Source organism: Tursiops truncatus, chromosome 10 (genome assembly GCF_011762595.2).
Source record: "Tursiops truncatus isolate mTurTru1 chromosome 10, mTurTru1.mat.Y, whole genome shotgun sequence".
Taxonomy (NCBI): Eukaryota; Metazoa; Chordata; class Mammalia; order Artiodactyla; family Delphinidae; genus Tursiops; species Tursiops truncatus.
The window spans coordinates 79,296,292-79,317,792 of NC_047043.1; the positions used below are offsets into that span (position 1 = coordinate 79,296,292).

The window sequence follows — 21,501 nt, forward strand, 5'->3', positions numbered from 1 at the left end:
AAGATAGTGCCACGTTACCTTTCCCATCTAGAGGCGCTGCTGGCTTCTTCAAGGCTGCCAGCATTCTGTCGTGGTTACTGGGGTAGAGGGACCCCCTGCAGCGGCTACGGGACCCGTCAGCAGCCCCGCTGCTCTGCTGCTGTGAAGAGCGCGGGTGGTCACTCGGGCTGGGCTCCAGGCCGCTCAGGGTTCCTGGCTGTGCACTGTCTCTGGGCACAGGCTGAGGACAGAAGGCCTGCTCCTCGGAGTAAGTGTGCGTGTCGCTGCTGCAGTCGCCGCACACCGCCGGGCCACCGTGCTCTGCAGACAGAGGCAGAGACGGATGAGCCCCATCGCCACACAACTCTCCGTCCCGCGCAGAGGACAGGCTGCTCAGCTCTGCAGCCGTAAGGCCCGAGCCCTGCTTTGATCGACCCCCCCTGCCAAATGTGTTCACAGGAAAAGGACTTGGGCAAACACCGAGCCATTAATGAAGAACAGAGCCCTTCCACGTTGAAACGTTTCGGCTTAATTTCTTAATCAGAGCATGAAGTCACACACTCTGATCTCAGGGAACAAAAAAAAATCCCATTTGCGTGACCACGCAGCATTTAGTGTCAGAAGTCTTCTGAACAATTAGAAATTTAGCCTCACAGCGGCCCTGGTGAAAAGGGACTCTGGTTTGGGCCTTAACCCTTTATTTCAGTCACTTATAAATCTAGAAAACTCACGCTCAGGCTTATCACACCCTAGTTTTTAAGAGACAGACATCCTATTCTGGAATTTAAAAAGAGGCAGGCCAGGGCTTCCTGTTTATATATTGAATGCCAAATTCTAAGACAGTCTGACATCAATTATGTCTCCCCCACTTTCACTTAATGAGTAGGTCAACCCAAATTTTGATTTCAAGAGCAAAATACTTTTCCTGACGAAAGCATCTCATACCCATCATCTTCTGTGGACCAGGTGTGCCATCGGCCTTCTCCACCACTTTCCACTGCTCCTTCGTGTACCCGACGCAGAGCTTGGGCTGCCTGCACGTAATGCCGTGAGCTTCCACCTCTGGAAAGAGGCCTGTGTCGCTCGGACAAACGCCTGCAACAGACTCCCACACGGTTAGAAACTCCAGGCTTAGCCAGCACTTCACAGGAAGCCGTGAGAACGGGCAAGGCTACCAGAACAGGAACATTTTTCAAAGTGCTCTTTCCAGTGCTGGGTTATTGGGCTAAGCAAGAAGTCCAGCAAGGAACCTTTTCGAATACTGCCTTCCCAGCAGGCAGGCCTTTCAGCATTCAGAGCCATGACGGTGAGTTCTTGGCAAGGATAAACTTGCCCCTAACAAGGGCGGCTCAGCCTCCCCTACTCTTGTGGGCACTCTGTACTCTGAGAGACTGGAACAGCAGACCTGGGCGCTTCCCCTGCACAACGAGTGCCTTGGTTTCAGTACCTGGCACGTCCTTCACTGCTCTTATTTCAGGCAGTCCTACCCTATCCGGACTAGGAGTTCCACCCTCTCCCACCCTATCCCAATACAGTGACTTCCTTGGGGACGGAGATTTTAAAACCTTGCAGAACTCGCACAGGTCAAGTCCAAAAAACCCCAAGAGAAGGCTTGAGTCATCCAGCCTGCCAGGTCACCACATATGCTTGATGGGATACCAGGCAGCTGCCCCAGGCCAGAGCTGGCAGCAGCCCCGGGGGTTGCCGCTGCACCGAGGGCTGAGGCCTTACCATTACTCTCAATGTGCCCATTGGCCTGGTGGCCACCCTCAGTCCTGACCATGGTTTCCTGTCGGTCAGAAAGGGTCCCCTGAGAAGAGAGGTAGCTCGGAACATCTGGTGGCACGATGGTTTCATCTGCAAGGAGACAGGACAGTCAAACACCAGGGGTCCCAATCCTTCGAGGTGACAACAAAGGCAGACACAGGAGACCCCAGCAGCCGCTGTCAAGGGACACCCTGTGGAGTCTGTGCTCTGGAGACGCCCTCCCAGGACCTGCTCAGCCTGAATCTACATCCAGGTGGGAGAGGTGTCCGAGTCCGCAAAAGACAAAGCACAGCGATGGGAAGGGAGACAGAACTGAGAAAAGAACGGACCTGTGAGGTCACTGCACCAACAGTCTACCACGTGGCAGCAAAGCAAGTGCCAAGGATGCCTCAGAAAACTGCAGAGTTCATAGTGTATTTGACAGTATTCCCATTATAGTGTGCAATTCCTGAAAGATGATAGAATGGTGTCATCGAGACCAAAGCCTCAGCTGTCCTGAGTGACTCCACATTCCCAAAGGTTCTAGAGGAGTTCTGAATATCCTGAGATTCTCAAAGAAGCCTCCGGCCCTGGCCTCCTGCACAAATGTCCCTGCTTTTCCCCTTCCCTGTGAGTCACCGCCGCCACAGCAGCTAACCTGTGTTAGTGACACTGTACTCCTCACTCTTCTTCCTGGTCTGATAGATGATGCACACCCAGACCAGGGACGTCAGCACGATACTGCACACCACGGCGATGGTGAAGATGCCCACAGTGGTGCCGTCCTTCCTGCAGCCCGGAGTGGGCAGGACGCTCAGCTGGCTGTGAGCACGTTCGGTGCCCAGGGCGTTGGACATCTCGCAGGTGTACCGGCCTGCATCTTCCACCACCACGTTCTGAACGACCAGCAGCTGGTTGCCGGGGGTGAAATGGTGCCGTTCGGTGAGGATCAGGGGCCGGTCCCCCTTGAGCCAGGTGATGCGGGGGGGAGGGCTTCCAGTCGCTTTGCACTGGAGAGCCACCGTTTCTCCCACGGATGCCACGCGGTCCTCCAAGGGCACCGCCAAGGACGGGGTTTCTGCAAGAAGTCAGTGGAGGTCTTACGGTTATTCTGTGGGCCTCAGCTGCTATACCTCTGCCTTGTCTCCTGGACCAAGGAAAATCCAAGACATCAGTGAAATGCCAAGATCTTTTAACAGAGTGGCAAGCTTTTTGGAAGATTTTCTACCAGAATGACTAAATCATTACTCTTCTGGGGATGAACTAACCTCCAGCCACAGAAGCCCCTATGGTTCCCAGACTGCCCTGTGACAGGCCCAAGTTTATCCTTGACCCAGACCAAATCCATCCTGCCCGATTGGAGGGCAGTTCTATAGGTAGAGTGTCTTATACCTAAGCCCTGTAAACACTCTCCTAATTCACTGGCTCTTATTTTTCTTAAAGAGATGGAACCACTTGTTTAAGAAAATCTTAGAAGCCTAAAATTTTAAACAAAGAAACAGCCTACCACACTCACCTACTCTAGGCTTCACAGAACAGTTTGAGAGAACCTTGCCTCTAGGTACCTAGGATAAGTAAGGATATCTCTCCCTCTCACACATACACAGATGCACATGCACACGCGCGCGCACACGCACACACACTCTCTCTCTCTCTCTCTCACACACACTCTCTTCTCTCTCAGTGTATCTATAGTCGAACCTAGGACAGTCAGGGTGGCGTTCGCTGAAATGGACCCGGCCGAGTTCTGGGCGGTACAGCTATAAACCCCCATGTCATCTATCTTCACATCAGTGATGAAAAACACATCGTCGTCTGGCATGACATGCATGCGTCGCTCACGAGCAGCAGGGAAGTCTGTGCCTCCATCCTTCTGCCAGGCAATCTGGGGGTTAGGGTGGCCAGTGGCAGCACACTCGAGGCGGGCCATGGTGCCAGTCCGGATGGCGATGTCGTGGGGCATTTTGGTGAATGATGGCAGCACTGCAAAACAGAAGCACACAGGGTCGAGTTTTTAGAAAGCTGGAATGCAAAGGCCAGGAGTTTGTCAAACTGACCTTCCCCACCACTGCGAATGAGTTCACCAGCCTTCACGCCAGCATCTGCCCAGTGCCCAGAACCACTCCTGCCCCCTGTAAATCAGGAGCTGAGGAGCTGAGGTTTCCAAGGGCCGCCCAGCTTCTCCTACCGGGGAGGGGCAGTGGGGAGCCAGTCCATCAGTCTCTCTCGCCACACGCCCAAGGCTGGCTCTCACCCCCTCAAATGTACGGCTTTCCTGAAACATTTACCTACTGTCTGTCATGTCGTGATCAGTCTGTACAGGGATATCCCATAAATGCCAGGGCCTCATACCTGCCTGCCTTAATCACCCGGAGAGAGCCTAGGAAACAAGAATATCTGCTCCTGCAAGAAGCTGTGACGGAGAGAAGGTGACATGCCTTCACCCTGGGGAAAGCAATGGGATGGCTCTTCCCTCTTGAAGAAAACTCATTTAGGAGCAGTGGTACTGGAACCATATTCCTGTATACACACGAGCGGAAAGCATTCCACCAGCTTGTTTATCCCAAATATTCCCTGACACAGTGCTGAGCATCCAGCCAGATGTCGGGCATCACTACTGTACCCATCAAGATTGCTTTGGTGGGGACTCTCAACAGTTCCCTGACCTTTTGAGAAACAATGAGGACTCCTTCAGAATAAGCCAAGACAAACCCGTCAATGTGTGGTAAAAAAAAGTGTGGGAGTTTTTTGGGGGGTCTGTAAGGGCTGAGAGACCAGGGCAGTTCTGGCACTTTTTAACTGTAATGATCGAGAAAATCTTGTTAGATTACTGGGGTAAGGGGTTAACTGCCCAAGCTATTTCTCTCTCTCTCCTTCTACCCTAAACTCACTACCACAAACAGCCCTGAAGGAGCCACCTCAACAGGCTCTAAAGCTGGCTGCCCAGTAAAACTCCTTGTCCAACACCCACAGGCCATTCTGCTGTCAGGCCAGCAGCCCTACCACTGTCAGACTTGGCCCCGCCCAGGCTGGCCCCACGGCTGTGCCATCTCCTCAAAGGGCATCAGCTTCCCCAGCATCAGGGTATGCTTGGAATCTGGGTACCAGGCATCCTGGATTAAGGAGGAGAATAAATGGAAAAAACAAAAAACAAGGTTTGGGGCTACACTGTCACTTGACATAATAACTGGATTAAAAAAAAAAAAAAATCACCCAAAACGAAGAATGCACTGAGAATAACCCTACAATCTACAGCACTTGTTCTGGGCCCAAGCCAGGCAACAGTACGATACAGTAATGTCCCAGTGAAGCTGGTGTTTCTCCCGTCCCAATCATTTCCACACAGGCGAGAGAACGATCACGAGTGTGGCTCTGCAGAACTCTTACACCCCAATGGAAAGGCGGCATTTGCATACCATTCACAGTGAGCCTAGCCTTGTGCGAGTAGGTGGAGCCGAAGTGGTTGGTGATGACACACTGGTAGCGGCCCTCGTGCCCGAAGGTGACGCGGCGCAGGTGCAGGATGGTGGTGTACTCCATCACCTCCCCGTCCTGAGCGCGGACGTGGGCGAAGTTCTCCATGTCAGCGTTGGCCAGCACCTCGTTGTCCTTCTTCCAGGCGAACGTCATCGGAGAACTGCTGCTGCTGGCGGCTGAACAAGTGAAACGGACGTCCTTGCCCACCACAGCTGTGGTCGTCTCTGGCTGGGTGATAATCTGTGGCTTGGGTACGTCATCTGGGGTGAGAAGAGCCAACGTAAGTAACTCAGACTTCCGGACACAGGGACCAGCTGCTGTTCACGCGAAGGAGAAACTGAGTCAGACCCGAGCAGTGACCAGTCCTTTCGGGGTCCCTGTGCACCCTAAGCTGTCAGGGACTTGCACCGTGGCTGTCTGACCGTATCCAATTACAGATACGTGAATGGTGATCCCTCCATGGTCACACTCCTCAATTCAAACACATCCACTGGTAGTCAGTTATCAAAGCAATCCGCAGTTTCCATGAGAAGACTACGTACACTTACTCACTGTCACACAAGACTCAGAGAGTCAACCATGAATGCAAGGGCCTCACCCACAAACTTTACTCCAAAGGGAGAGGGGATGAAGTACTTCCAGAATGTCAGAATAAAGACATCTGAAAATCTGCACCTCCTATTAAAGCAGTGACAATATAAGCAAAAAATGATCACAATCAACTTTTTCGGAATCTTAGAAAGTAGCTGAAGGCTAGAACAACCCATGAAGTGTTAATTCAAGAAAACACCTGCATCTCAGGAAGAAAAGTGAGCTTTATGGCATTATAACCTAGCGAAGTCCCATCCCTCTCTCTCCAGCTCTACAGTAGCATTGAGACTCAGCAAGCCTAGCAACCAGTGAGGGGGGCAGGGTGAGCTGCGCACGCCCACAAAAGCTGCATCTTCGGGGCTTGCCTTTTGTTCCACCTGATACAGTTTGCTCAGCAAGGGAAGCCCTATCCCAGGGGCATGTGGTAAAAATAATCAGCAGTCAGGGCTGAGGCAGAAGTATCAGTTGGAACCACTGATAGGCTGGCCAGGAAACTGCAAAGGAAATTGGGTGAATGAAACATCATCACCAGGCTTTGAAAAGGGCAACATGTTCCCAAGGACCGAGAAGGCCACCTGCATGTGCAGCGCTATGTGTATGTCCAGGAAAGACCTCAGAGGGTCCAAATTTCTTCCCTGTGACCCTCATCGAGGATCAGTGCAAACAGGAAGTGATGGCACACCCCCAACACACAGCAGAGATGCTGGGCAAAGGACAGGAGGCCCGAAGTAATTTAAGGACTCTGTCCAGTCATTAGCTAACCACTAAGCCAACCACAGAGGGACTAAAGTGGCTGCACAGAACAGATTTTACAACATGTGTCCACGAAAGTCACTAAACAAGTAAACTGTAACAATAAACTAAACAACAAACCCCAGGGGAAGACACAGGGAAGATCTGATTTCCAGAGTTGCTACACTATTTAAAACACTCATTTATCAACAAAGAAAAAATAGAAAAAAAAACACACAAAGCAGTCAACAGAAACTGTCCTTGAGGAAGTCCAGATCTTGTACCTACTAAAAAAAGACTTTAAGTTGGCTTTCTAAATAGGTACACAGAACTAAAAGAAACCACGTCTAGAAGGAAGTATGTAAATGCTTTCCCACCAAATAAAGAATATCAAGAAAGAGCTAGAAATTGTAAAAATGAACCCAATATACATTTGCAGTTTAAAAGTACAATAACTGAAATAAAAAATTCACGAAAGGAGCTCATCAGCTGAACTGAGCTGGCAGAAGAGTCAGGGAAATTGGGACAGGCCAACTGAGGTTATCCAGTCTGAGAAACAAAAGAATGAAGAAGGTGAGCAGAGCCACAGAGACCTGTGGGATACCATCAGGCATAACAACATACAAATGATGAGAGTCCAAGAAGGAGGAGAAAGAAAAAGGAACAGAAAGACTATCTGAAGAAATCATGGCCCCAAACTTCCCAAGCTGGATGAAAAGTTTGCATCTACACATCCGAGAAGCTCAGTGAACACCAAATGGAATAAATTCAAAGATCCACACCTAGAAGCTTCATAGTCAAACTGTGCAAAGACAAAGAATCTTGAAAGCAGCAAGAGCACAGCAACTCTTCACATACGAGGGATCTTCAGTAACATTAACAGCTGATGTCTCATCAGAAACCATGGAGGTGAGAAGGCAGTAGGAAGACATGTTCAAAGTACTGAAACAGAGACTGTTAACTAAATTCTATATCCAGCAAAACGATCCTTCAAAAATGAAGGAGAAATTACGACATTCTCAGATTTAAAAACAAAAAACCAGAGAGGGCTTCCCTGGTGGCGCAGTGGTTGAGAGTCTGCCTGCCAATGCAGGGGACACGGGTTTGAGCCCTGGTCTGGAAGATCCCACATGCCACGGAGCAACTAGGCCCATGAGCCACAATTACTGAGCCTGCGCATCTGGAGCCTGTGCTCCACAACAAGAGAGGCCGCGATAGTGAGAGGCCCGCACGCTGTGATGAAGAATGGCCCCCGCTTGCCGCAACTAGAGAAAGCCCTTGCACAGAAACGAAGACCCAACACAGCCAAAAATAAATAAATAAAAAATAAAAATAAAGGAATTCCCTTAAAAAACAAAAACAAAAACAAAAAAAACAGAATTTACAGCTATCAGACCTGCCCTACAAGAAATACCAAAGGGAATCCTTCAGGCGGAAATGAAAAGACGCGTCAGTAACTCCACAAACAAAAAAAAAACACCATTAAAGGAACAACATAGGTAAATACGTAAGGACTTTTGTTTGTGACTCTCTTCTATTCCTTTTCTTTGAGGAACTCTCTTCTGCTCCTCTTCTTTGAAAATATCAACAAAACTGAATAATACATAGTTACAGTAGGGTAGGGAAAAGAAGAGAGAAAGGAGAGAAGACTCAAATGCTAATCAAAGAAAGGACAATACTACCAACCTTACAGCAACAGACAAGAATACAGAGGAATACTATGAGTAACTGTACACCAACAAATTAGATAACCTGTCTGAAATGCACAAACTGAAAGCTGACTCAAGAAGAAAAAGAAAATCTGCATAGATATAACAAGTAAAGACAATTTTAAAACTTCCTACAAAGAGAACTCCAGAGCCAAATGGCTGGTGAAATTTACCAAACATCTAAAGAATTATCACTAATCCTTCATAAATCCTTCCAAAAAAGAAAAAAAAAATAGATGAGGGGTGAACATTTCCTAACTCCATTCTATAAGGTTAGTATTACCTGAACAAAACCAGAGAAAACAGAAAACTGTAGACCTTTATGAGTAAACATACAAGAATTCTCTACAGTCAGTAAAACCAAGAGCTGGTTCTTTGAAAGGGTAAACAAAATGGACAAACCTCTGGCCAGGCTCACCAAGAAAAGAGAGGACCCAAATAAAGAAAATAAGAAATGATAAAGGAGAAATAACAACCCATACCACAGAGATACAGAAGACCGTAAGGTAATACTATGAACAAATTCATATATGAATTTGGCACTTGTATATGCCAGCAAATTCGACAGCCTAGAATAAACGGACAAGTTTCTAGAAACATACGGCCCACCAAAACGGAATCGAGAAGAAACAGATAAATTGACCAGATGGATCACTAGGAGTGACGTAGAATCTGTAAAAAAACAAACACAAAAAACCTCTCTACAAACTAAAGTCCAGGACTAGGATGGTTTCACAGGCAAATTCTACCAAACACACAAAGAAGAACTTATACCGATCCTTCTCAAACTCTTCCGAAAGACTGAAGAGGAGGGAACACTCCCAGAGACATTCTATGAAGCCACCATCACCCTGATACCAAAATCAGACAAAGACACTACCAAAAAAAGAAAATTACAGGCCAAATCTCTGATGCAAAAATCCTCAACAAAATATTAGCAAACTGAATGCAACAACACAGAAAAAAGATCATACACCACGACCAAGTTGGATTCATCCCAGGGTCACAAGGATGCTTCAACATACGCTAATCAATCCATGTGATATACCACATGAACAAAAGACAAAAACCACATGATCATCTCGATAGATGCAGAAAAAGCATCTGATAAAATTCAACATCCATTCATGATAAGAAATCTTAACAAAGTGGGTACAGAGGGAACACATGTCAACATAATAAAAGCTATTTATGACAAACCCACCACCGAGTATATAATACTCAACAGTAAAAAGCTGAAAGCCTTCCCGCTAAAACCTGGAATAAGACAAGGATGCCCACTCCTACCGCTTCCATTCAACATAGTGTTGGAAATCGTAGCCCCAGCAATCAGACAATAAAAAGTATCCAAATCCAAATTGACGCCACCCACAAGGGCTTAACTTCCGAAATATACAAACAGCTCATACAGCTCAATATCAAAAAAACAAACAACCCAATCCAAAAACGGGCAGAAGACCTAAATACACATTTCTCCAAAGAAGACATACAAATGGCCACCAGGCACATGAAAAGATGCTCAACATCGCTAATTATTAAGAGAAATGCAATGGGCTTCCCCGGTGGCACAGTGGTTGCGAGTCCGCCTGCCGATGCAGGGGGCACGGGTTCGTGTCCCGGTTCGGGAGGATCCCACATGCCGCGGAGCGGCTGGGCCCGTGAGCCATGGCCGCTGAGCCTGCGTGTCCGGAGCCTGTGCTCCGCAATGGGAGAGGCCACAGCAGTGAGAGGCCCACATACTGCAAAAAAAAAAAAAGAGAAATGCAAATCAAAACTACAATGAAGTACCAACTCACACTGACTTGAATAAAAAAAGACCTTCTGTAAGCTAAAAAATAAAAATACTTATTTGTTAATAAATTATAAGAAAAAAAATCTCAACAAACATACTACCAAACCAGGGCTTCCCTGGTGGCAGAGTGGTTAAGAATCCGCCTGCCAAATGCAGGGGACACAGGTTCGAGCCCTGGTCTGGGAAGATCCCACATGCCGCGGAGCAACTAAGCCCATGCACAGCAACCACCGAGCCTGCGCGCCACAACTACTGAGCCCAAGTGACACAACTACTGAAGCCCACACACCCAGAGCCCATGCTCCACAAAAGAGGCACCGCAATAAGGAGTAGCCCCCACTCGCCGCAACTAGAGAAAGCCCGCGCAACAGTGAAACCCAACGCAGCCAAAAATAAGTAAAACAAAAATTAGAAATATAAATGAAAAAACAACAAAAAACTAACAAACCAAATCCCATAACATATAAAAAGATGTTATACCATGACCAAGTTGCACTTATCCCAGGAATGCAAAGTTGTTTTAACATCCAAAAATGTAATACACCATATCAGTAAAATAAAGGGAAAGAAATCACGTGATTCAACAGATGCAGAAAAAGCATTTCACAAAATCCAACATAAAACACTCAACAGGGCTTCCCTGGTGGCGCAGTGGTTAAGAATGCACCTGACACAGGTTCAAGCCCGGGTCTGGTAAGATCCCACATGCTGGGGAGCAACTAGGCCCGTGCGCCACAACTACTGAGCCTGCGCTCTAGAGCCCGCGGGCCACAACTACTGAGCCTGTGTGCCACAACTACTGAAGCCCGTGCGCCTAGAGCCCGTGCTCCGCAACAAGAGAAGCCACCGCAATGAGAAGCCCGTGCACTGCAACGAAGAGTAGCCCCTGCTCACCACAACTAGACAAAGCCCGCACACAGCAATGAAGACCCGGCACAGCCAAAAATAAATAAATTTATTAAAAACAAAACAAAACAAAACACTCAAATTAGAAATAGAAGGGAAATTCATCAACTCAATAAAGGTCATCCATTGAAAACCCACAGCTAACATCATACTTAATGGTGAAAGACTGAATGCTTTTCCCCTAAAATCAGGAAAATGACAAGGATGTCTACCCTCATCCCTTCTATTCAACATTGTACTGGAGAACCTGGCCAGGGCAGTTAGATAAGAAAAAGAAAGAAAAAGCACTCAGATTGGAAAGGAAAAAAACTACCTTTTTGCAAATGACATGATGATCATATATTAAAAAAATCCTAAGGAATTCACCGAAAAACTGTTAGAACTAATAAATGATTTCAACATAGTTACAGGATACAAAATCAACATAAAATTCAATCCCATCTCTATACACTAGCAATGAAAATTTTAAAATGAAATTAAGAACTCCATTAAAGTAGCACCATAAAGAAAAAACACCAACAGGAATAAATTTAGCAAAAGAAAGTGAGACCCATGTAACGGAAGCTATAAAATTTCATTGAAAGAAAGTGAAAAAGAGCTACAAAAAGACGGAAAGACATCACATGTTCACAGATTGGGAAGACTTAATATTATGATGGCAATACTCCCCAAATTAATCAAGAGGTTCAATGCAATCCCTATTTCAAAATTCCAGTTGTCTTTAATGCATAAATGACAAGCTGACCCCAAAATTTATGGGGACATGGGAGGGAACCATAATAGAAGAGTCTTCAACCAGAAGACCAAAACTGGAGGACTATGTATGAGCTAATAAAATTGTGCAACTCTTAGAAGAAAACATAGGTGTAAATATTTGTGACCTTGTCTCTGGCAATAGTTTCTTAGATATGACATCAAAAGTACAAATGGCAGAAGAAAAAAAAAAAGAAAGAAATTGGACTTAATCAGAATTTAAAACCTTTGTGCTTCAAATGTCAAGAAAATGAAAAAAACAAAAAACAGAAAAAACCCAGCCACAGACTGGTAGAAGATATTGGCAAACCTTATATCTGCTGAGGATCTAGTATCCATAATATATAAAGAACTCTTATAACTCAACAATGAAAAGACAAATGACCAATTAAAACATGGGCAGAAGATTTGAGTAGCATTTTTCCATGGCAGATATACATGTAAGTCCACTAAGCATGTGAAAACATACTCAACATCATTAGGCATTAGGGAAATGCAAATCAAAACCACAGTGAGATTCCACTTCACATCCACTAGCATAGGTACAATTTAAAAGGCAGTACCAAGTGTTGACAAGGATGGGGAGACATCAGACTCCTCATACATTGTTGAGGGGCATACGAAATGGTGCAGCCACTTTGGAAAACAGCCTGGCAGCTCCTTAAAAAGTTTAGCATGGAGTTACCGTATGACCCAGCAATTCCATTCCTAGTATATAACCCAAGAGGTTTCACACACAAACTTGTACGGCAGTGTTCATAGCAGCATTATTTATAATAACCAAGAAGTGGAAACCACCTGATGAATGGCTAAATAAATGTATACCCATACAATGGAATATTTATTCAGCCACTTAAAAAGTAATGAAGTACTAAAAATACATGATAAAAAATTTATACTAAGTGAAAAAGGCTAGTCACAAAAGACTATGTATTGGAGGATTCCATTTATATGAAACATCCAGAATAGGTAAATCATAGAGACCTAATGTAGAGGAGTGGCTGCCAGGGGAGGAGACAGAGTGACTGCTAATGGTTTTGTGGTTTCTTTTCTGGGTGATGAAAATGTTGTAAAATTAGATAGTAGTGAGGGTTACACAACTGTTCCATGTTCTAAAAACCACTGACTTGTACACTTTAGAGGGGTGAATTTTATATGTAAATTATACTTCTCTTTTAAAAAACAGCTTTGTTTAAATATAATTTCCTTACAATATCATTCACCTATTTAAAGTGGACAATTTCACGGTTTTTCGTACATTCACAAATATGTGTAACCATCATCACAGTCAACTTTAAGAACATTTTTCATCACCTCAGAAAGAACCTCTGTACCTTTAGCTATCATCCCTCTCCCTCCACCCCTCCCCAGCCCTAAGGAACCACTTATCTACTTTCTACCTTTACAGGTTTTCCTATTTTGGACATTTTATGAGAATGGAATCATATATAACATACAGTGTTTTGTGAATGACTTCGTTCACTTAGCCTTATATTTCAAGGTTCATCTATATTGTAAGACTGATTCCCTTTTATGACCTAATAGTAGTCCTAATTGTATGCCTATACCACATTTTATTTACCCATTCATCAACCGATGGGCATTTGGGTCCTTTCCACTTTTTGGTCAGTATGAGTAATGCTGCTATGCACATTCACGTACAAGTTTTGACGTGGACATACATTTTGTTTCTCTTGGGTATTTACCTAGGAGTGGAACTGGCGGGTGATATCGTAACTCTACGTTTAGCTGTTTGAGACACTTCCAAACCGTCTTCCAAAGCAGCTACGCCATGTTGTATTCCCCTCCCCCAAAGCGTAGGAGGCTTCCTCACCAACACTTGTTGGTATCTGACTTTTTGATTCTAGCTAGCCTAGTGGGCGTGAAGGGGTTATACTTGCATTTTATAAAAAAGGACTGGGAGATTCCCACAGAGCTTGAAACTTTGATCTCCTGCCAAGTGTTTTCATGATTCCCATTAGTACTTGATGATTGTTTGGGTTGGAGCCTGAGTGAAAATGTGGAGGTGGCTCTGAGAAATGTGTCAAAACTGCTACATCTCAGAATACGCCAGGGCCACAGGCCGGAGGCTGGGGGCAGCGTGTCCCAAGTCCTGCCGTGGCTCCTATCCAAAGGGAGAGGTTATGCCCTGTGGCAGGAGACAGGACGGAGGGGCAGAAAGTGCAATTTCAGGGAGCTCTGTTACAACAGAATGGTCAGGGACCAGAAACCCAAGGAACAATGGATGGCACGGCTATTCCATCCTAGGCAATGGGGGGCCATGTGCACAGTGCCCATGAGAATGACAGTAAAGACAGCTGATTTGGCAGGGCTGCTCCCACGTTGATAGTGTACTTAAGGCTTCCTGCTGGACTGGGTCAGGAGAAAGGAAAGCAAGCCTGCTCTCAGAAGTGATGGAGGTGCTGGTGAGTGGGCGTGTGGAAGGAGGACACCTGTATCTTGATGTCAGCAGGCACACTGGCTACTGCTGTGCCCAAAAAGTAGGACAGAGAAGTGGACCACTGGGGTCCCCAGACCCTACAGGAGCCCCTGGTTGGGAATATCACACCCAAGGCTCAAGGCAGACCAGAGGGATGAAAGGCAGCAGGACGCACCTGTCCAGCAGTTCCAGTCAGGCCCGGGAATGCCACCCTCGCTCCTGCTTAGAGCAGAAACCAGCAACAACTCAAAATTCATCTCGCTCTTTGAACACATCTTTCTGACCACGAGGCTGCATACTCTCTATTTGAGTGTGGTGTGTGGTGCCTGTGTGCACGTACGTGTGAGTGTATATGTGTGTGTGTTTCTGTGTTCAGATGCTCACCATTTTCTGTGCTCTTTGCAGCCAAACTTGGATCCCAACCACCCCTGGTCCAAAAGATGGCAAGACCTACATGCCACCAGTCGGGAGGAAGAAAGAATTTAAAGCTACCAGTGCCGATTCCAGTGCTTTGGAGACACAGCAAGAGCACAAGTCAACATGAAGGAATTCTTTTTACTACAGCAGCTGTTCTCCTGAGACTCCTTCTTCCTGTATTTAACCTTTCATTCTTGGGGCTGGAAAGAAACACACAGGAAAACCCCAGCCTCCTATGCTGAGTAAATTCACAGCTAAATCCGGGCACCAGCGCTGGCTTGAAACAACACAGCCATCTTCCTGTAACTGATTATTTGCCATGTAACTGAAGCAGCTGGTGCTTGCTCCTGATTAAACGCACGCACTCCAAGAACCACATAATGAGGCGACGGCACCGTAAACACTACGTGTGGTTTCAGTGGGAAATAAATTGTATCCAGCAGCTGATGGGTAACCATGGGCTAGGGCTAGGGTTGACTCTGATCACAGGAATCACTCCCATAGTGAAGCCTCCTGGCCTCCTTACCCTTTGTGGAAAATAAAAAAAAACCACAAAGACAGTCTTACCACACACGAAACTCTCTGGCGGCACGGCAAAGATGCTCTGGCCCTTCAGTGACTCTGGGTGGGCACAGGTGGCTGTCACGAAGCCCTGCAGCGTCCTGCTCAGCAGCCACGGGGGCAGCCACTTCAGCTGGCAGTCGCACAGGAAGCTGTCGCTGCTGATATGGCTGAAAGCAAGACAAAAGGGTCGTGTGAAGTGTGACCGCAAAGAAGGGATATCTGCCTCTGTGCCCCGAATGACCCATCGCCTCCGATCAGCTTGTGCCGTGAAAGTCAGCAAGCTTGAATGGGAGATGCTCTTTCTTACGGCTCCTCTCCTGCGACCTAGAGCGGTAAGTACAGTCTACCTGGAGACTGTGAGAAAACGCAGCTTCTGGCTCAGTGGGTTGGATTCTGCATCGCTGACAGGCCGCCAGGTGATGCTGACTCCGCTGGTCTAAGGGCCACACTTCAAGTAGCAGCCACCCGGAGTTCACACGTGTCCCACGACAGCCACTGCGCTCATGTGACCCCAGGGATGCCGTCTCCTGGCCTCTGAGCATCCCACAGACAGGAGTAGCACAGCCTCCTCTCTGCTTTTTCCCACCCCCCCGATAAGCCACCTGGAGTGTCCAAGCTCCATGCGAGGCTCCGATCTCAAGCCCGAGAAGGGCTCCCTTTTCTGTGTGGCTGCTCTGTTTTCATCTGGCAGGGCTGCACGTTTCCTTGCATCCAAATGTCAGCCTCGCGGGCGTGCTCCCCTCTTGTTTGTGTATTTATCTCCACACCAGCGCTATTCAGGAGGCCGGCAGGATTCGGCTCCGCTCCCTAAATAGTGCCTGTGAGTTAATTGCCACTGCCCAGGGAGCATGAGAACGCACAACTTGGGTTTTGTGAGGCTCCAACCAAAACAGAGCATATTTTCTTTCTCATTTCTCAGCAACTGAGGATCAGCTTTTTCAACAGAAATCGGAATCGCCATCTCTGCGGACATTCCTTCCTGAGGAGTCACTCGAAGATAAGTCAGCTGAGGGGCTGAGCTGCCGTGTTCCTGGAAGACCTCGGGCTGTGAGCTCAAGAGCGGAGGTTAGCCCGGCACGGGGATGGACACAGGACTTACTACGTGCGCTTCCCTGGAATAAACTGTCCCCGGTACGTGGTGACAAAAAAGGGGTACCGGGATGCTCTGAAATTCCAAAAATGTCACATGGGCCAGTGATAGAGCAATGGCCTCCCCCCCCCACCACATTCCTCAGGCCCCTTTCTCGTTCTTCATTTCACTCTGACCTTCTAAAGAGCAGGGAAACCATCAAACTAGTAAACAGCAAGGCAGAGAGAACCTGAAGGCAGAGAACCCAAGGCAGAGACGAAATGACATAGAATCTGCTCTTCGCTCCTCTCCTCACCGTTCCCGAATGAGCTGAGCATTTTAAACCAAATAATTTTGGGAAGTGCTCATTCAAGACTGAAATAATTGAGCACAAAGCCATTATAACAGGGATGCTTGCCCATATTAGACCTTACAATCAGCCCTAGGTTTTGTATTTGATGGGCGGTAGGGCTGTGCTTAGCGATACGTGGAGAGAGGCTCTGTTGAGGAGTTACTGTCGGTGGTGGACGGGCCCTCACAGGTGAGCGCGAAGGAGCGGCTGAATCACACCAGCCTCTGGAGAGCTTCCCAGGGCAGGCTGTGTGTGGTGGTTGGGAAGGCTGCCGCCAGGCACAGGAGAACTCACGAGCCCAGGCGAAGAGTGGAAGGGCCTCTCCCCCTGTCAGAAGCACCGACGGCTTCCCATCAAGGGGCATCTGACGTGCCTGCCCCCTTCCGCAGGAAGGCCTGGGCACTACACACGAAGTCTAGGGGAGGACACTGGCCATCTCGGGGAGCCTTTAGCCCCTTGTGTCGGGGACAGGGACATATTTCATTCGAACCACAGGAACAAACTGGAGAAAACAAATCTGACGTTTCTCCTTGATCAGAAATGTGTTTGGAAAGGGTTAAGCTTCACGTCATGCATTCAGGGCATTTGCTGGCCGAGCTCCCTAGAGAATTTCCTGCCTCCTCTGCATGAAACCCTCCTCACACCGAGGGGTCCAGACCTTAGAAGACGGCAGGTACTCAGGGTGGACAGAAGGCTGTCCTAAAGGATGAGTTAGGATTAACGGGATGGAGGGAGAGAAATGGAGGGACCCGGTGGGACACCGACCTCCCCTCCACACGCACACATCTCCTCCGAGACCAAGCGTAGGCCAGACGGGGGATCGCTGGTGACCCCAAGGCTCTGCAGCTTCCCGCAGCCAGCAGGCACGGCCATTCCGGGCCCCCGCCTGCAGCCATCCCGGCACTCCGCTGGCTTATATCACACATTTTCATGATTCCAACACCAAATGTGTTTCTAATCATCGCTTGTGGAAATTTACCCAGAGGATGACTAAGTGCACAGCACAACCTGCCTTGATCCAATGGGGGAAGAAAATGACCAAGTGGGATTAACCGTTTCTCCCATCAGAGGACTGGGCCCACGGCCAGCCCCAGCTGGGTACATGCAGCGATTGATGGGAAGCCTAGGCAGGGGGCCAAGGCTGAGCCTCCAGAACCACACAGATGCATCTGCGGGGGAGGGGACCCAACACCTGGAAGGGCCCAGTTAGTCCCAACTAGAAAACTGTCTCAGGAAACCTGAGTCTTCAGGAGGCCCAAAGGAAAATCCTCTCTCCCTGTCCTGCTCTCTTTCTCTCTCTTCCCTTTAACTCGATCTTTTTTACTTCCAACATGTTATTTGGAAAGTTTCAAAGACAGAAATGCTGGAGGGAAATGCACCGTGAACACTCACAGACTCACCACTTTGTAAAATCTGAATGTTCTGTGATACCTGCTTTATCACATATCTATCCAAGTGTCCATCCTTCCACGAACTCCCGTTCTAAGATCAGGACCCTTACGAGAAAGGGCACCAACTTGACAGACTTCAATCTCGCAGGACACTGAACGTCGTGAGGCCAGGGCCCGTCCACCTCGCCTCCCCTCACGCACCCCTGGGAACGCCACCGGGGCCTCTTCCTGCTTCGGTTTCCAACTATGGGGACTGCACCCCCCTACTGCCCCATTCCTCCCCTCCCCGCTGCCACCGAGGGTCCACCAGGATTGGCCGCAGGGACGAGGATGAGCTCAGGGTGCAAAGACGGCCATTGGCATGCCCGATGTTCTCAGCACTTGTAGGAACCCAAAGCTGCACCTTCAGGGAACTAGACATTATGGCTCAGACTCAATGGCTGCAGAATCGGACTCACGTACAGGAAGAAGAAAGGAAACCTGCGTGTTGCTACCTGAATACTTAGATGAGCTCCTCTGCCAGAGACTAGGACACAGGCAAGCTCTTCTAACCCTTGTCGCCCATGGGCCCACACGGCAAGTCTGCAGCGGCAGCATCACGGCCCACAAACACCACGGGGGCCCTGGGAACACACGTGGGCTGGGCGTCTCCTCACTATCCCACGGTACGTGCCACCATCCCACGGAGAGCTCTGCCCTGCTCACAGCCCACCCAGATCTTTTAAGAAGCCCCTCTCAATACAAGCCCTTCATTGTAGGCACCCCTAAAAGATGAAGCACTTGTCCTTGACGTAATGAAAGGGAGGATTATCCATTTACAGAAGAGAGTTTGTTCCACATCACCCAGAGCAGCGGTTAGTCCACGACGGCCTGCAGGCCCACTGCCTGCTTTTGTAAATAAGAATTTACTGGCACACGGCCACACCTATTCGTTGATGTCTTATTTATGGCTGGTTTCTTGCTACAAGAGTCAAGTTGTCATGGCAGAGGCCCTGTGGCCCAAAAAGTTGAAAATATTTACTGTGGCCCTGTAAGCAAAAGTATACTGACCCCTGATTCAGAAGAAGCCCCCAGAGGGCATTTTTTTCAAAAAGACAATTGAACTTACAGACAACGATAAACGATCACAACTATTATATAAAATAGAGCATAATCCAATGAAGGCACTTCTTACTCGGAAATCCTCTACTCACGCCAACTGGGGCCACAGAATCCCCGGTACTTACAGCTCTTTAAGATTCTTCATCTTCACAAAGGCATCAAACTGGACAGACCTGATTGCATTCTCTCCAAGGTTCCTGAAAAAGAACATTCTCTACTTAGGCAAAGAAACTCCAGGCGCCCTTCAAGTCAGCCACGTGTTTGAGCCACGACGCTCAGGGATTTTTCCTGACAGCCCAGGCTTCGCCAGCGAACCAGAGGCACGAGCCAGACACCCGTGTCCTGTCCTAAGGCCACGGTAAGCGGCTATTATTTCACCTACATTGACACGTGCAATAACTCTGGAACGAGCCAGCCTTAAGGGTGGCATCAAAGCTAAGCCAAGGCCCGCCCAGCAAGTCAACAGGCAAAACTTTCCCAACAGAATTGTGGCCGCACTTGATTCAAAGACAAAATACCCTAAGAATCAAGTACTAGAGGCATCCGCCTCGGTTGGTGACACACGGACGTCTCAGGGCTGGCTCCGTCCTCCTCCTCCCAGGCTCTCAGAGGCGAACACACCAGGAGGAACCTCCCAGTTAAACCCAGCGTGTACTCGGCACTGCTGCGCTGCTTTAGCAGTATAAAGGGTCCTGGTGGAAGTGGAAGGGAGCCCAGGGCCTGAGCAGGCCCAGGCAATGGGGAGGCCAGGCAGGAGGACGGCATTTATCTGAACACCGAGCGGCCATATGTTCTGTAACCGTTTCTGGCATAGGCAAAACGAAGGCCAAAGTTGAAGCTGACTTAGAAGGAAGCAGCTGGTGTTTCCAAATAGCCTGTCTCAGTTTACAAAGATGCTTTTAAATTGCTCACAGACTTCCCCGGCAGCCACGTTTGGCAGGCCTGTGGGTCAGGGAAGGTACTCACAGGTGCTCCAGACCTTCCAGCCCCGAGAACGCTCTCTTAGCCACGGACTTGATCTTGTTTCCCGACAGAGTTCTGCAGTTTCCAAACATCCAGAAACAGAGGTGGGGTGGGAGCGGGAGGGAGAGCAACAAGGGAGGGTGGGGAGAAAGAGAACACACAATTAGGGTGGTGCTATCTGATAAGCCTGTCCAGGGAGAGGCAGGTGGAAATCTGACCCCTGCCGAGATTATGCATCTGAGGTATGTGGGCCCTCCCCCTTCTGAAATGAGATACTTTTATCTTTATTAGAATTTAACAGTGATGACAGGTAGGAATTGCATGCGCTGTCTCGCCAAAAAGGCCCCTTGCAGTGTTAAGTGGAAATCACCTTGTCCAGCCTGGGCTCTCTCTCTCTCTCTAAGGACCACCCTGGGGGGAGTGTAGCCATAGTCCCACAGGGGAGAGAGAACTCACCACTGTTCCAGCGAGAGGAAGCAGTCAGGAGGAAAACTCTTGGAACTAAAAACTACCACCCACTTCTGAAAGCTGCCTTCTGGGGATAAAGGTCCCCAGAGGAGGCAAGAGGAGGACAGGACAGTGGGTATCTATGGAGACGGCCCCCCAGCTCCGGGGCACACGCTGGCAGCCACGATGAGGCCACAGTGCGCTGCACCCCTGCCTGCGAGAAGGCCCCTCGGCTCTTCAGCAAGAGCCCGGGTTTTAAATGATGCCAACGGCCCGAGGTTATTAAATCCTAGATAGACAGGTCCTCAACGGTCAGCCCCCCAGGCTATCTAATGCCTGTACCTGGACTACCTACCCATGAGAAGGGGGGTCTCGCTTCCAGAGAATTCCAATCACAGTCTCATAAGTGACTGTCAAGAGTTTTCTCAGAAACCCAAATCTGCCCCTGCAGTACACATGGAAGAAACGGATGCCTCTTCCATGGGCTGTCATCCAAAGGGAAGTCTGTGTTGGAACTGGGGTAGGGGTGGCACCTAGAGTGGCTGGACGTTGGGAATGAAAAGCATCAAGGTTCCAGTTTTCCCTCCTCGTTATCAGATGCTCTGATGAGAGCCCACCAAGGAGTTCCCTCTAACTGCTGCTGGCACAGGAAATTCTGCCAGCGAACACCTGAGGTAGTGCTGACAAGTATGGGGCTCTTTGACGATGGTGTCCACCGGGACTCTCCAAAGGGTAGGTTAAGAAGGACATGGGCTGCTGGGAACCAGCTCCTGGGAGGTCTCAGCACCGCAGGTGTGGGACAGGGACCCCTAGGCACTGAGGGCAGGTGGTCAGGAGAAAGCCTTAGAGAAAGGCAGGCCGGCTCAGCCCCTCGCCAAGAGGGGAATTCCTTGTCTAGAACCCACCGAGGACCAGGGGAAAGATCTCGACTAAAGGCCAGATCTATCTTCAGACCTTCGTTAAGACGGGACCCACAAGGGAAAACAGCAAGCACACAGCCCTCCCCGAGAAGAGGGAAGAAAAGAAATGCGAGCCTTGAAGAAAACCAAAGACGGCAGGGCAGCCTGGCACC

At 48.5% G+C, this 21,501-nt stretch overlaps 1 protein-coding gene across 5 annotated transcripts in view; it reads right to left on the bottom strand.

Moving 5' to 3' along the window:
• LRIG1 (leucine rich repeats and immunoglobulin like domains 1) overlaps positions 1-21,501 on the bottom strand; it is a 120,932-nt gene that overhangs the window by 1,819 nt on the left and 97,612 nt on the right. For all 5 annotated transcript variants that reach the window (XM_073787524.1, XM_033865258.2, XM_033865260.2 and 2 more), the window contains 9 exons: positions 19,986-20,057; positions 19,145-19,216; positions 15,110-15,273; positions 5,142-5,462; positions 3,427-3,708; positions 2,384-2,803; positions 1,711-1,836; positions 925-1,074; positions 19-300 (listed from right to left, as the gene is read on the bottom strand). In XM_073787524.1, the coding sequence (XP_073643625.1) occupies positions 19-300; positions 925-1,074; positions 1,711-1,836; positions 2,384-2,803; positions 3,427-3,708; positions 5,142-5,462; positions 15,110-15,273; positions 19,145-19,216; positions 19,986-20,057 (1,889 nt within the window). The remainder of the gene's footprint in view (positions 1-18; positions 301-924; positions 1,075-1,710; positions 1,837-2,383; positions 2,804-3,426; positions 3,709-5,141; positions 5,463-15,109; positions 15,274-19,144; positions 19,217-19,985; positions 20,058-21,501) is intronic.